This window comes from Schistocerca cancellata, chromosome 4 (genome assembly GCF_023864275.1).
Source record: "Schistocerca cancellata isolate TAMUIC-IGC-003103 chromosome 4, iqSchCanc2.1, whole genome shotgun sequence".
NCBI classification, from domain to species: domain Eukaryota; kingdom Metazoa; phylum Arthropoda; class Insecta; order Orthoptera; family Acrididae; genus Schistocerca; species Schistocerca cancellata.
The window spans coordinates 639,644,903-639,659,229 of NC_064629.1; the positions used below are offsets into that span (position 1 = coordinate 639,644,903).

Consider the following 14,327-nt stretch of genomic DNA (forward strand, 5'->3'; position numbering starts at 1 on the left):
TTAAAAATACAAACAGATCTATTTAACTTCCAAATAGATTCCCACTCAGATACATGTGGTGTACCTTGGTATGACTATAACAGCATTTCATTTTACCACACACACACACACACACACACACACACACACACACACACACACACACACACACACACACACACACACACACACACTTCTCTGAATACAAGAAAGATATTAATCACAATGCAATATAACATTGAAATTACTTAGTCTGCTATGAAAATTGCTTTAATAAGCAACATATATTACTGTACAGCTTAGTTACTTCCTCAATATATATGTTACATATCATTTCTCAAACATGCACATTCACAGTTAACGAGACAGTGGAAACTGAAAATATAACTCTGAGGCTCTCTCTGAGTAACTCTCTACATAGTTTAACATTCTGCAACATGTTAAAATATTGTTGCTTTCACCACTTACATCTTGAAGTTCTAACATTCTCCGCAAATCAACAGACACAATATAATTATTCTTGACTCTTCCACGAGTATTAACTGCAATGATGACAAGCTAAAACATTATTTACTTTACAATTTCATCTTATTTATGTTCTCAACCAATTACAGGGCATAAATAACATATTTAGAATGAAAGAGAGAGAAAGCATAAAGTACAGACAAAGTAACAAAATATTGAAAACAATACATTTTCAATAAAACATACAGAACTCTTTCAAATAAAACAGAGAAAAACTACCAAAATACATAAACACACATAAAGGACATCATCATCACATCAACAACACTGCAAAAAGAAAGTAGTGCCAGACACTGGTATAAAATAACACTTCAAAAAAACTACTTTCATAAAAGGCTCAATTTTTCCTTTTTGAATCATGATGTCATTCAATACGTATATATTGAATCATAATGTTATCCAGAATGTATAAATCCCACTTTGAGTTATAACATTTCAACAGCAGCACTGATTTGATTGCTGTCTTTTCACATAACAAAATATTTATAGAACAACATTCTTTTACTAAAAGCTGCTTTGTAAAAGACTATACAGACAGATTTCACATCTCCTGAAGATAATGGCACATATATGCAATACATCATACAAGAGAAACAGTATTTGTAGGACAAAATTGATACATACTGCACACTGAATATAGTTACAACAAATGTGTGCTATGTACAGAGTCACTGAGTAATGAGAACAGCACTCCCAGTAGTAAATACTCGAAGTTCTTAAGCACAATTACATATTTCACATGACCATGTGCATCAGGAATGGGAGCATGTGAACATATCTGCATAGTACTTTACACAATCTGGCTTTTGTGCAGTCAGTCATCAGCCTTGTCACCATCAACAGCCGCTTTCCTTCTCAAATCATTCTCAGCACCTGACACTGTACCCTTGTCTTCGTCTTCTCGTTTCATATCTTCAATTGGTTGGTTGGAGGTGTGTTCCTGAGTTCCTGGAATTGCATGAGGCAGTTGGGGTGATGTCCTTGAGGATGTTTGAAGATTTTTTCGAGTTTTTTCACCCTTTCGCCATAACGTTATTTCCTGTAAAATGGAGAAAACTAGTTTTTAACTTTGATGCCAATATTTATCTGGGTAATGCACTATACCATTATTTACTGATGCATAGTATGAAGCATTCTAAAACACAAATATTTAAACCAGTTTTTACACACCTCTTGTGAGAACACAAAATTAAGATCACTGCTGAATTCAAATACAGTTACTTCCATTGAAGTATCAAATCATTGGGCAGGTCTTACGTGGTCCTCATATTGGAAGTTCCTGTTATTGAACTGCACTTCATGTCTATGATAGGGATTCATGTGAAGGACATGGGTAATGTCTTTGCACCTTTGTCTCCTTGATGTAGGATCATCACCCGTGACTTTGGACATTACGGAGGATTCATTAAAGACTAAAGTAGCATTTTAATAATTTTTCTATTAGATTGACCTCCAGCACAGGTGTAACAATCCAAATTAATGTGCTTGGTTTATAACTTATAGGTCAGTGTTTGGAGTTTTAACATTCACAGTCCTTACAGTCCTTAGTTTGGGCAGCCAAGTTCCATATGTATACCAGCTATCTTGCTTCATCAATTGTGGTGATGAACTGTTAGATGTAATCCTCCTGAGCACCATAAGGTTGAAACGGAAACTAAGTATCCATTGCTATTTCAGCCTCAAGACCATGGATCAGGAAAAATGGCATGAAACCTGTGGTGTCCTATGATTTGCTGTGTAGTTTGTGAAAATCACAAGCATCATCATACCTGAACATCTATCTTCAATGTCAACATACATAACGAGAGTATCTGCCAACGGCTTGAAATACTTTTCCACAAACATCAATCATTACACATGGTGCTCTATGCTTCAAAATTAGCCCTTCTACAAGGATTCTGGCAATTTCTGGAGCTTTGGCACTCTTGATGACAGTAGTGGTTGATGTAGTCAGCGCACACTATTATCCATTTATACCCATTTGTCAACTTTGAAAACCACTCCAAGAATTCAGTTTCATTCCAGTGAAAAGGAACAACTACAAGAGGATTTGGTATCAGATGTCCTGGAGGCAACTGAGGCAGATGCTTCCACTGTTGACAATAAAGTGGCTTACTTAATGTCAGACAGATTGGTGGAGACCTGGTCAATGATGCCTACTTCTGATTCTGTCAAGGATATTTGCAAATCTGAGATGACATGATGGAGTATCGACAAAAATACTTCACTATGGTGGGCCACAAAGGAGTTCTGATGACAAGCAAACATTTCCATCCCAATGGACCCTAATTCCATTTATACCACGTTCCATCTAAGAATCTGAATTCTCCTGTGACAGTTTCTTCCTTCATTAAGGCATCTGTGGACTTCAGGAATGCTGCATATTCATTTTGTTTGGCTGCAATGTTTGTCAGTGCAATAATGAGTGGGTTATCATCAGCACCAGGAGATACTGTGAAGGGCAGTTGATATCCATGTGTTTATGCCCATTTCTGTATACAACTGTGATTACATATTCCTGAAGCTTTAGTGCACATCTTGCCAATTGTCCTGTGGATCCTTCATCCTTGTCAGCCACCATAAAGAAGGGTGCTCAGTCAGAACACTGAATGGTCTACCATATAAATAGGGGCAGAACTTACTGATTGCCCAAACAACAGAAAGACACTATTTCTCAGTCAAAGTAATTCTTCTTGGAACTGGAGAGTACTCTTTCAGCACTGCATTAGAATTGTACCTTGCCCATGATCACTTAAATCATTGTGTAGTTCCATCTCTGTATTCACATAAAAAGGGACAGGACTTGGGAAGATTTCAGCATCTCCTCGACCATAAAGAAAATCTTTCTTGCTCCTTGCTTCAAGAATATTTGCCATCTCTCTGTAGCAGTTCTTGTAGTGGCTATGCCATACAACTGAAATCATTTGTGAAGCAACAGTAGTAGCACATTGGAAGAAAGCCTCCAACATCACTAATATTCTGAGGAGTTCGAAAATCTGTACCGCTCTTACTTTTTTCGATAAAGAGGAATTTCAATTTTATTAACTAGGTACACAAAGATTTTTATTTCTTGGGTGACAAAGAGGCACATTCTCAGATTCATATGAAGCAGTTCCATTTACACATTTCAGCACAGTTGTCAAGAGGCTTAGATACTCTTGAAATATTTCGGAAAGCAACATCTTCATCCTGGTAACAATGACATAATACATTTAGACACCAGAATGGGTTGTCCATCATGCTCTCAAAGATGGCTTGGGTGTTGCACAGACCAAATGGCCCATCTGTGAACTCAGAGTCAGTCAGGTACTATGAAACCAGTCACTTCTTGGTCAGTCTCATCAACCTCAATTTGCCAGTAGCTAATCTCCATATCTATAGTGAAGAAATACACACATAAAAAGAAAGTTTTGCATCAGCCCGGTTCCCAGAACTCCTGAAGACAGACATTGACTGTGGATATTGTATCAAAGACGCAGTCCCTTTGACTGTTCAAAGATGTCACTAAACCCGCCCAAAGATGTAAACAATCATGCGTGAGCAGCGCCTATTAGACAAAGGAGGTCCGAAAGCCGATCACTTCTAGTCATTCCAGCAGGAAGGAGGTACACAGCTCGTGTTGTCTGTAGCTCATCCATGCCTAGCCAGTCAATACCGCGGTTTGATCGCATCCACATTGTTACTTTGTGCCACAAAGGGCTCTCACCAAGGTAAGTGTCCACGTGTCTGAGTGAACTAAAGCGATGTTGTTCAAATATGGAGGAGGTACAGGGAGATAGGAACTGTCAATGACATGCCTCGCTCAGACCGCCCAAGGGCTACTACTGCAGTGGATGACCGCTACCTATGGATCATGGCTCGAAGGAACCCTGACAGCAATACCACCATGTTGAATAATGCTTTTAGTGCAGCCACAGGAAGTCGTGTTATGACTCAAACTGTGCGCAATAGGCTGCATGATGCACAACTTGACTCCCCATGTCCCCGGCGAGGTCCATCTTTGCAATCATGACACCATGCAGTCACGCAGCGTGGTACAGATGGACCCAACAACATCCCGAATGGACCGCTCAGGATTGGCATCACATTCTTCTCACCGATGAGTGTCGCATTTGCCTTCAGACAGACAATCATTTTGGAGACAGGCAACCCGGTCAGGCTGAATGCCTTATACACACTGTGCAGCAAGTGCAGCAAGGTGAAAGTTCCATGCTGTTTTGGTGTGGCATTATGTGGGGCCCAGGTATGCCGCTGGTGGCCATGGAAGTCGCCGTAATGGCTGTATGATATGTGAATGCCATCTTCCAACCGATAGGGCAACCATATTGGCAGCATATTGGTGAGGCATTCATCTTTATTAACGACAATTTGCGCCCCCATTTTGCTCGTCTTGTGAATGACTTCCTTCAGGATAATGACATTGCTCGACTAGAGTAGCCGTGTGTACAGCAATCTGGACCACCAACTCTGAAGGACTCACTGTATGGTGGTACAACATGCAATGTGTGGTTTTCATGAGGAATAAGAAGGGCAGAAATGATGTGGTATGTTGACCTCTATTCCAATTTTCTTTACAGGTTCCGGAACTCTCGGAATCGATGTGATACAAAACATTCTGATGTGTGTACTTTGCAACCTTCAGTGCAGTGCAGCCGTCAGTGCAGTGCAGCCATCAGTGCAGTGCAGCCGTCAGTGCAGTGCAGCCGTCAGTGCAGTGCAGCCGTCAGTGCAGTGCAGCCGTCAGTGCAGTGCTACCCAGCAGCCATAGGGAGGCTGTTACACACACCTCCAAGGCGATCTGTTTCACAGCGAGAGCTTTAATGATTGAAGCAGAAGCTTCTCTTAAGTTGTGTGCTGTATATTGAACTGCAAATTCGCCGTGCTTGTTGCTTTTAGGAGAAAACTGCTGTGTTTTTGCTGTTCTGACAACACCATAAATTGTCAGTGTTACATTAGTATGCAGCATGGGAGGTACCAACCGCAAAAAACCGAAGAACACTATAATATGGCCGGAGATGTCCACCACTCAAAAACCAGAGGAGGCAGGGTGAGAGAAGACAACAGTGAGGAGGAGGAGGAGGAGGAGGAGGAGGAGGACAGGTAATATCTGCTGGGGTATTTGGTGTTCATCTGTTATACTGGAAACAACTGAATAAAGACCTACCATGAACTGACTGATTAACTTCAATAATGTCCCAAGGTCACACCGATAGTTAATGATACTAGAGACCTGGACATTCACTTTGAATGACCAGGATACAGTGAGGAAGATTATGATGGACTACCATATTGAAGAACCAATTAGAACAGCACTTCAGAAGAAAACACCACCATTTATGGATCTGCTACGTGATCTACCATAGACGTTCGATGTAGAATCAAGTGTGTCGCGCACTGCTGAACTGCAGATTTGCTGCCATGGTGAAACTACACAACTGAACATACAAGAACAGACCACCATCATTTGTTCTTGCTGTAGATCCATCACAAGAAGCGAGTTTCAAGAAGGCTAAAGAAATCTTCAAGGTGAAGAACCTCGTGGGATTTGACACCAAGATCGAGCCTCTCCCAGCAGGATTTGACAATTGTGTCTAATGTTGTAAGTGTCAAAAGTAAGGACATGTGGCAAAATATTGTTACAATTAAGCAAAATGCATTAGGTGTGCTGGCAGTCATGACAGTTGTAACTGTACACAGAGAGAAGAAAAGCCAACATGTGTTCACTGTGGGGGGTCACACATTGTGAGCTGATGTGGCTGCAAAGCCTTCAAAGCCCACAATAATGCTGGTGAAAAGAAACAAACAAATTCAGAAGAAATTGCTAAGAAGAAGAGGCAGTGAAGAAGGCATAGGAAACGCACAACATTAACTCCAGAGAAGACAGTGCACTGGAAGCAGCCCATAAACCCTGTAGCCAGCTGGCACCCCCCCCCCCCCCCTTTCTCCACTAGTGACAGTGGAAGGGGAGGCCAGCCCCCAGTGTGGAGTCAGCGCAGACAGCACTGAGACACGAAGGAGATAAAGCTGCTGCAGTGACAGCAGGTAGCCCAACCTGGAGTGGAGCTACTGGTTAGGATCGAAGCACTTGCCAATGCAGAAATGACGAGACTCTACAGCTAGCTTGAGAAGAAATTTTTGAACAGGACTGAAGTGGCAATTCATGCCACAGTGAAGGCTTTAACACAGCGCAGAAGTGCACGACCAGTCCGAGCCTAGGTTTTAGCGGAGGTTTTCCTTTGGCTGTGAGGCAAATGCCGAGACTTCCATTTCTTCCTCCAGCCAACAAAGGGTGTCCTCACAAAAGATAAAATGAATTGTGTCCCCCACAGATGTACCAAATATTCTCTGGCCCAAACTACATTATTTTGAAAACAGGCCCAACATCCCTATCAGCAATGGAATGAAGATGATAAAAAAAAAGACAGTCCAAAGTGTCAAATTCCTGACAATAGGTATATATTTTTGGTAATCAATACATAAATGCCACATGCCATCTTTCTTCTTCACGAACCTTCTGACAGCCAAATAATGTCTTGCAGAATTTTCTCCACTTCCATCTGATTTATTCATCATTCAACTGGAGCCACCATACCGAAGTACTGACTTAAAAGGGGTATGATACCCAGTGTTGCAAATTGTGTTTCACATTAGATTGTTTCTTTGGTATTGCCTGTATTCCAGACCTGAATTGGTGCAGAATGGTCGATGTTGTTTCTTAGTCATTCTGGGACCTATTGGCAGCTCATAGTAGAAAATACCTAGGGGTAGTCAGTAGTTGTATGATTCTCCATGAACGACACTGAGTAGACCTACCTGGACTGGTTTGTCTATTGCTACACACATACCCTTCACGGCAGTTGCTGCTGTCCATGGCAACTGGTGACCCAAAGCTCTCGTGGGCGAAGATTATGACTGTCACTGACATATAGATTTCTTTTATGAGTCTGAATACCTTTCTGCACTTGACTAGAGCTTCACAGTTTAACTGTGGATCCAGGTTGTCAAGTAGAACTCTTTTCATTGATGATGGCATAAGTATGCTTTTAAAACGCAGACAACTGGCCAGAACAATCATCATTACACGAACATTTTCTAGCAGCTTTCACAATCTGGAGCCGCAGTCTTCTACAGTCCATACCATTTATGATCCCTGCAAGAAGTTCCATCATCAAAGGATAACACTACAGCTACGCATTCTGGAAGAACAGCAAATATCTCAAATATCTTAAAGGTTGTGCCCCATCACAGATAGTTATTCCGGCAAAATAAGTTACTGTTGGTTGGTTGATTGATTGATCAGCGGAAAGGGGGTGGGGGGGGGGGGGGAGTGCAGCCAAGTCATCGGTCTCATGATATAAGGTGGCAGAAACCAAGGGAGGAACAACACAAATGGCATAGTCCTGTCAAGGGGAAGGGAAAAGGGGCAAACAAAGAGTGGCAGAGGGTACTTTGAGTACCTCTATCGGTTCTCCCTTCTATTCCAGTCTCGTACTGTACATGGAAAGAAAGATTGTCAGTATGCCTCTGTGTGGGCTCTAATCTCTCTTATTTTATCCTCATGGACTCTTCGCGAGATATACGTAGGAGGGAGCAATACACTGCTTGACTCCTCAGTGAAGGTATGTTTTCGAAACTTCTACAAAATCCCATACCGAGCTAATGAGCATCTCTCTTACAGAGTCTTCCACTAGAGTTTATCTATCATCTCCCTAACGCTTTCGCGATTACTAAATGATCCTGTAACGAAGCGCGCTGCTCTCCGTTGGATCTTCTCTATCTCTTCTATCAACCTTATCTGGTAGGGATCCCACACCGGTGAGCAGTATTCAAGCAGTGGGCAAACAAGTGTATTGTAACCTACTTCCTTTGTTTTCGGACTGCATTTCCTTAGGGCTCTTCCAATGAATCTCAGTCTGGCATCTGCTTTACCGACGATTAATTTTATATGGTAATTCCATTTTAAATCACTCCTAATGCCTACTCCCAGATAATTTATGGAATTAACTGCTTCCAGATGCTGACCTGCTATATTGTAGCTAAATGATAAAGGATCTTTCTTTCTATGTATTCGCAGCACATTAGAATGAGATTCAATTGCCATTCCCTGCACCATGTGTCAATTCGTTGCAGATCCTCCTGCATTTCAGTACAATTTTCCATTGTCACAACCTCGTGATATACTACAGGATCATCCGCAAAAAGCCTCACTGAACTTCTGATGTTATCGACAAGGTCATTTATGTATATTGTGAATAGCAATGGTCCTACGACACTCCCCTGCGGCACACCTGAAACACTCTTACTTCGGAAGGCTTCTCTCCATTGAGAATGACATGCTGTGTTCTGTTATCTAGGAACTCTTCAATCCAATCACGCAATTGGTCCGATAATCCATGTGCGCTTACTTTGTTCATTAAATGACTGTGGGGAACTGCACCCAACGCTTTGCGGAAGTTAAGAAACACGGCATCTACCTGGGAACCTGTGCTTATGGCCCTCCGAGTCTCGTGGATGAATAGTGCGAGCTGGGTTTCACACAATCGTCTTTTTCGAAACCCATGCTGATTCCTACAGAGTAGATTTCTAGTCTCCAGAAAAGTCATTATACCATAACATAATACGTGTTCCAAAATTGTACAACTGATCGACATTAGAGATATAGGTCTATAGTTCTGCACATCTGTTCGACGTCCCCTCTTGAAAACGGGGATGACCTGTGCCCTTTTCCAATTCTTTGGAACGCTACGCTCTTCTAGAGACCTACGGTACACCGCTGCAAGAAGAGGGGCAAGTTCCTTCGCGTACTCTGTGTAAAATCGAACTGGTATCCCATCAGGTCCAGCGGCCTTTCCTCTTTTGAGCGATTTTAATTTTTTTTCTATCCCCCTGTCATCTATTTCGATATCTACCATTTTGTCATCTGTGCGACAATCTAGAGAAGGAACTACAGGGCAGTCTTCCTCTGTGAAACAGCTTTGGAAAAAGACATTTAGTATTTCGGCCTTTAGTCTGTCATCCTCTGTTTCAGTACCATTTTGGTCACAGAGTGTCTGGACATTTTGTTTTGATCCACCTACTGCTTTGACATAAGACCAAACTTTCTTAGGATTTTCTGCCAAGTCAGTACATAGAACTTTACTTTCGAATTCATTGAACGCCTCTCGCATAGCCCTCCTCACACCACATTTCACTTCGTGTAATTTTTGTTTGTCAATAAGGCTTTGGCTATGTTTATGTTTGCTGTGTAGTTCCCTTTGCTTCTGTAGCAGTTTTCTAACTGGTTGTTGTACAACGGTGGCTCTTTTCCACCTCTTACGATCTTGCTTGGCACATACTCATCTAATGCATATTGTACGATGTTTTTGAACTTTGTCCACTGATCCTCAACACTATCTGTACTTGAGACTAAACTTTTCTGATGAGCCGTCAGGTACTCTGAAATCTGCTTTTTCTCACTTTTGCTAAACAGAAAAATCTTCCTACCTTTTTTAATATTTCTATTTATGGCTGAAATCACTGATGCAGTAACCACTTTATGATCACCGATTCCCTGTTCTGCGTTAACTGTTTCAAATAGTTCTGGTCTGTTTGTCACCAGAAGGTCTAATATGTTATCGCCATGAGTTGGTTCTCTGTTTAACTGCTCAGATAATGCACTTAAAAAAATTTCACTGGATTCTTTGTTCCTGCCATCCGTTATAAACGTTTCAGTCTCCCAGTCTATATCTGGTAAATTAAAATCTCCACCCATAACTATAACATGGTCGGGAAATCTACTCAAAATATTTTCCAAATTATCCTTCAGGTGCTCTGCCACAACAGCTGCTGAGCCAGGGGACCTACAGAGACATCCTATTACCATGTTTGAGCCTGCATTAATCATGACCTTCCCCCAAATTATTTCACATTTCGGATCTCCATCAATTTCCTTCGATACTATCGCACTTTCTATCGCTATAAACATGCCTCCCCCTTCACTGTCCAGCCTGTCTCTGCGGTATACATTCCAATCTGAGTTTTAGAATTTCATTACTGTTTGATCTGGTTTCAGCCAACTTTCTGTCCCTAGTACTATGTGGGTATTGTGACCCTTTATTAATGAGAGCAGTTCTGGGACCTTTCTATAGATGCTCCTGCAGTTTACTATTACCACATTAATATTGTTATTCCCTGTTGCGTTTTGCCTACAACAACCTTGTCACATCTCGGGAGGCATCTTGTCAGGCCTAGGGAGGGAATTCTCTAACCTAAAAAGTCACATGTGCACTCCAAACGTACTATGCTACCCTTGTAGCCGCTTCCTGCGTGTAGTGCATGCCAGACCTATTCAGGGGGATCCTACACTTCTCCACCCGATAGCGGAGGTCGAGAAATTTGCACCCCAAATCTCCGCAGAATCATCTGAGCCTCTAGTTTAAGCCTTCCACTCGGCTCCAAACCAGAGGACCGCAATCGGTTCTGGAAATGATACTACAAATAGTTAGTTCAGATTCCACCCCGCAAGCGAGGCTTTCCGCCTTCACCAACTCCGCCAACCGCCTGTATGAAGTGAGGATGACCTCTGAACCCAGACGGCAGGAGTCATTGGTGCCGACATGAGTAACAATTTGCAGTCGAGTGCACCCAGTGCTCTCTATCGCCGCCGGCAGGGCCTCCTCCACATCTCTGATAAGACCTCCCGGCAAGCAGACAGAATGAACACTGGCCTTCTTCCCCAAACTTTCAGCTATTTCTCTAAGGGGTTCCAACACCCGCCTACCACTGGAGCTCCCAATCACTAATAAACCCCCCCCCCCTCCCCCCATGACAACCTCACCTAGACAGATAGCTGACACAGCTTTCCCAATTTTGGCAGCTGGGAACAGCTGGAACCTCATTATGATGGCCCAACTACTTCACGCAGAATCCAGAATCTATACTCGGTTCATCATAAGAATAAACCTGATGTAAACAAACACAAATGCGATGATTGGTCAAAATCTGTAGCCTACCTACATTGGTGGTGCTATGCTCTTGAAAGGAGGTTACACTTTCATATTAAATATATTACTACTAAGCTGCATTAAATGAAACTTTAAGATATTCAAATGTATTAACAGCCATCAATGTTTTTCTTAATCATGCTTTAGCTATGTAGTTTTTATTTCAAAAATCCTGTACAGTCACAGCCTCTGCATTGTTGTGCTCTGATTGTTGCACTGTTAATATAGCAGAATGAAAATGGTTGAGGCTGCTCCCTGTTCCGTAGTGAAACCCGCATGTGGAACACGGTTAAAAAGTACCAAGAAATAGGTTATTCTTAATGTTCATCATAATTTCACAGAGATAAACAACTTTGAAGTTTTCTGAGGGACTGTATTAGACACAACTGAGACAAGCGCATATTCACTATAAATCAGAATTGGTAGCATGGTGACTTGACAACTGATTGCAATTTATGGTTTGGTGGTTGAAGCCTCGCCTGTGTCAATTTTTTTTTCTTGTTCAATTTCAAATACCTACATATCGTAACTGTAAAATTCATCATGTTTTATGCCACACATGTACATATGTGTTATAGAAACATGATAAACAATCATCTTCACATCATCGAGCACTCCATACCAATGTTGTATTTTTACATTTGCCACTGTACCATTACAATGTGAACCTAACAGAACTGATCTGGAGCCTAGTTAAAGGATTTGGCAAGAGAAATAACATGACCATTAAGCTGCCAGACATACTGGAACTAACGCACACAGCTTTTTCACACGTTGCTGTCAAACGCTAGAGGGCTATAGAAAGGCACGTCACAAAAGAGGAGGAGAAAATGTGGTGCATGGGTGGCTTCATGGATTATGTTGCTGATCGACTCATTATCACTGGAGCAGATGTCAGTTCCAAAACTGAAATGCATTTCTCAGATTCGGATAAGGAAAGAGCTAAGAGATTACCAGATGACTGACTGTATTCAGTATTCAACAGCACACTGAAATCCCTGCAGTATGCTTTTGCATTACACATAGCTCATTCAGAAAAATTACCCTGTGCTTAAGTTAGGAATTTTCATCACTCTTGTTTGTAATCAGTCAGGGGACAACGAGAGCATTTTATGCTTTCCGTCTGATCATTTAACAAGCACGCGGTAGTGCTAGAGTTTTGCCGAATACTATTTCTTTAAAAGTTAAATAACATTTGAAGCTATACTGTTTCTTTGTCTGTCTCTTTTTACGTCTGAACTGCAACTGCTCACATCATTGCAGGTTGGGTGGACTACTGGTTGGCCATGGCTGTCCAAGTTTAATGCACCAGTAAAGCTGTTGTCCCACACATTACGCTCAGTCTGTGTGTGTGACAAGGCATAAAATGTATCCTTATGATTGTACTTGACTGTATTGGTCACAGCTTGGCTTCTACTCCACATGAAATCCAACGAGATTCAAGCAAATGCAGAAGAATACATGGCTTCATGTTTACATTAGGTTTATTCTTATGGTGAACAGAGTATAGTACCAGTTATGAGAGTGAGGTCACATACAAACTAACACTTCAGACTGAAAACATGGTTATTGAGTGCACATGATGATGATGGAATTGTTTGGATATACAAAACTGAGATCTTTAGTGCCCATAGCACAATCAGACAAAACAGCTGCCATTACAATGGCTAAACAGATTAAAATAACTCTTAACATTTTCCTTAAAGTTCAAAATGTTTCTTATGTACACTCCTGGAAATTGAAATAAGAACACCGTGAATTCATTGTCCCAGGAAGGGGAAACTTTATTGACACATTCCTGGGGTCAGATACATCACATGATCACACTGACAGAACCTCAGGCACATAGACACAGGCAACAGAGCATGCACAATGTCGGCACTAGTACAGTGTATATCCACCTTTCGCAGCAATGCAGGCTGCTATTCTCCCATGGAGACGATCGTAGAGATGCTGGATGTAGTTCTGTGGAACGGCTTGCCATGCCATTTCCACCTGGCGCCTCAGTTGGACCAGCGTTCGTGCTGGACGTGCAGACCGCGTGAGACGACGCTTCATCCAGTCTCAAACATGCTCAATGTGGGACAGATCCGGAGATCTTGCTGGCCAGGGTAGTTGACTTACACCTTCTAGAGCACGTTGGGTGGCACGGGATACATGCGGACGTGCATTGTCCTGTTGGAACAGCAAGTTCCCTTGCCGGTCTAGGAATGGTAGAACGATGGGTTCGATGATGGTTTGGATGTACCGTGCACTATTCAGTGTCCCCTCGACGATCACCAGTGGTTTACGGCCAGTGTAGGAGATCGCTCCCCACACCATGATGCCGGGTGTTGGCCCTGTGTGCCTCGGTCGTATGCAGTCCTGATTGTGGCGCTCACCTGCACGGCGCCAAACACGCATACGACCATCATTGGCACCAAGGCAGAAGCGACTCATCGCTGAAGACGACACGTCTCCATTCGTCCCTCCATTCACGCCTGTCGCGACACCACTGGAGGCGGGCTGCACGATGTTGGGGCGTGAGCGGAAGACGGCCTAACGGTGTGCGGGACCGTAGCCCAGCTTCATGGAGACGGTTGTGAATGGTCCTCGCCGATACCCCAGGAGCAACAGTGTCCCTAATTTGCTGGGAAGTGGCGGTACGGTCCCCTACGGCACTGCGTAGGATCCTACGGTCTTGGCGTGCATCTGTGCGTCGCTGCGGTCCGGTCCCAGGTCGACGGGCACGTGCACCTTCCGCCGACCACTGGCGACAACATCGATGTACTGTGGAGACCTCACGCCCCACGTGTTGAGCAATTCGGCGGTACGTCCACCCGGCCTCCCGCATGCCCACTA

General features: G+C 42.8%; 1 protein-coding gene across 1 annotated transcript in view; it reads right to left on the minus strand.

Moving 5' to 3' along the window:
* Positions 1–14,327, minus strand: part of LOC126183571 (vacuolar protein sorting-associated protein 26B-like) — a 65,451-nt gene continuing 51,124 nt past the window's right edge. Inside the window, exon 7 of the mRNA XM_049925662.1 lies at positions 1–1,543. Coding sequence (XP_049781619.1) covers positions 1,319–1,543 — 225 coding nt within the window. The 3' untranslated portion in view covers positions 1–1,318. The remainder of the gene's footprint in view (positions 1,544–14,327) is intronic.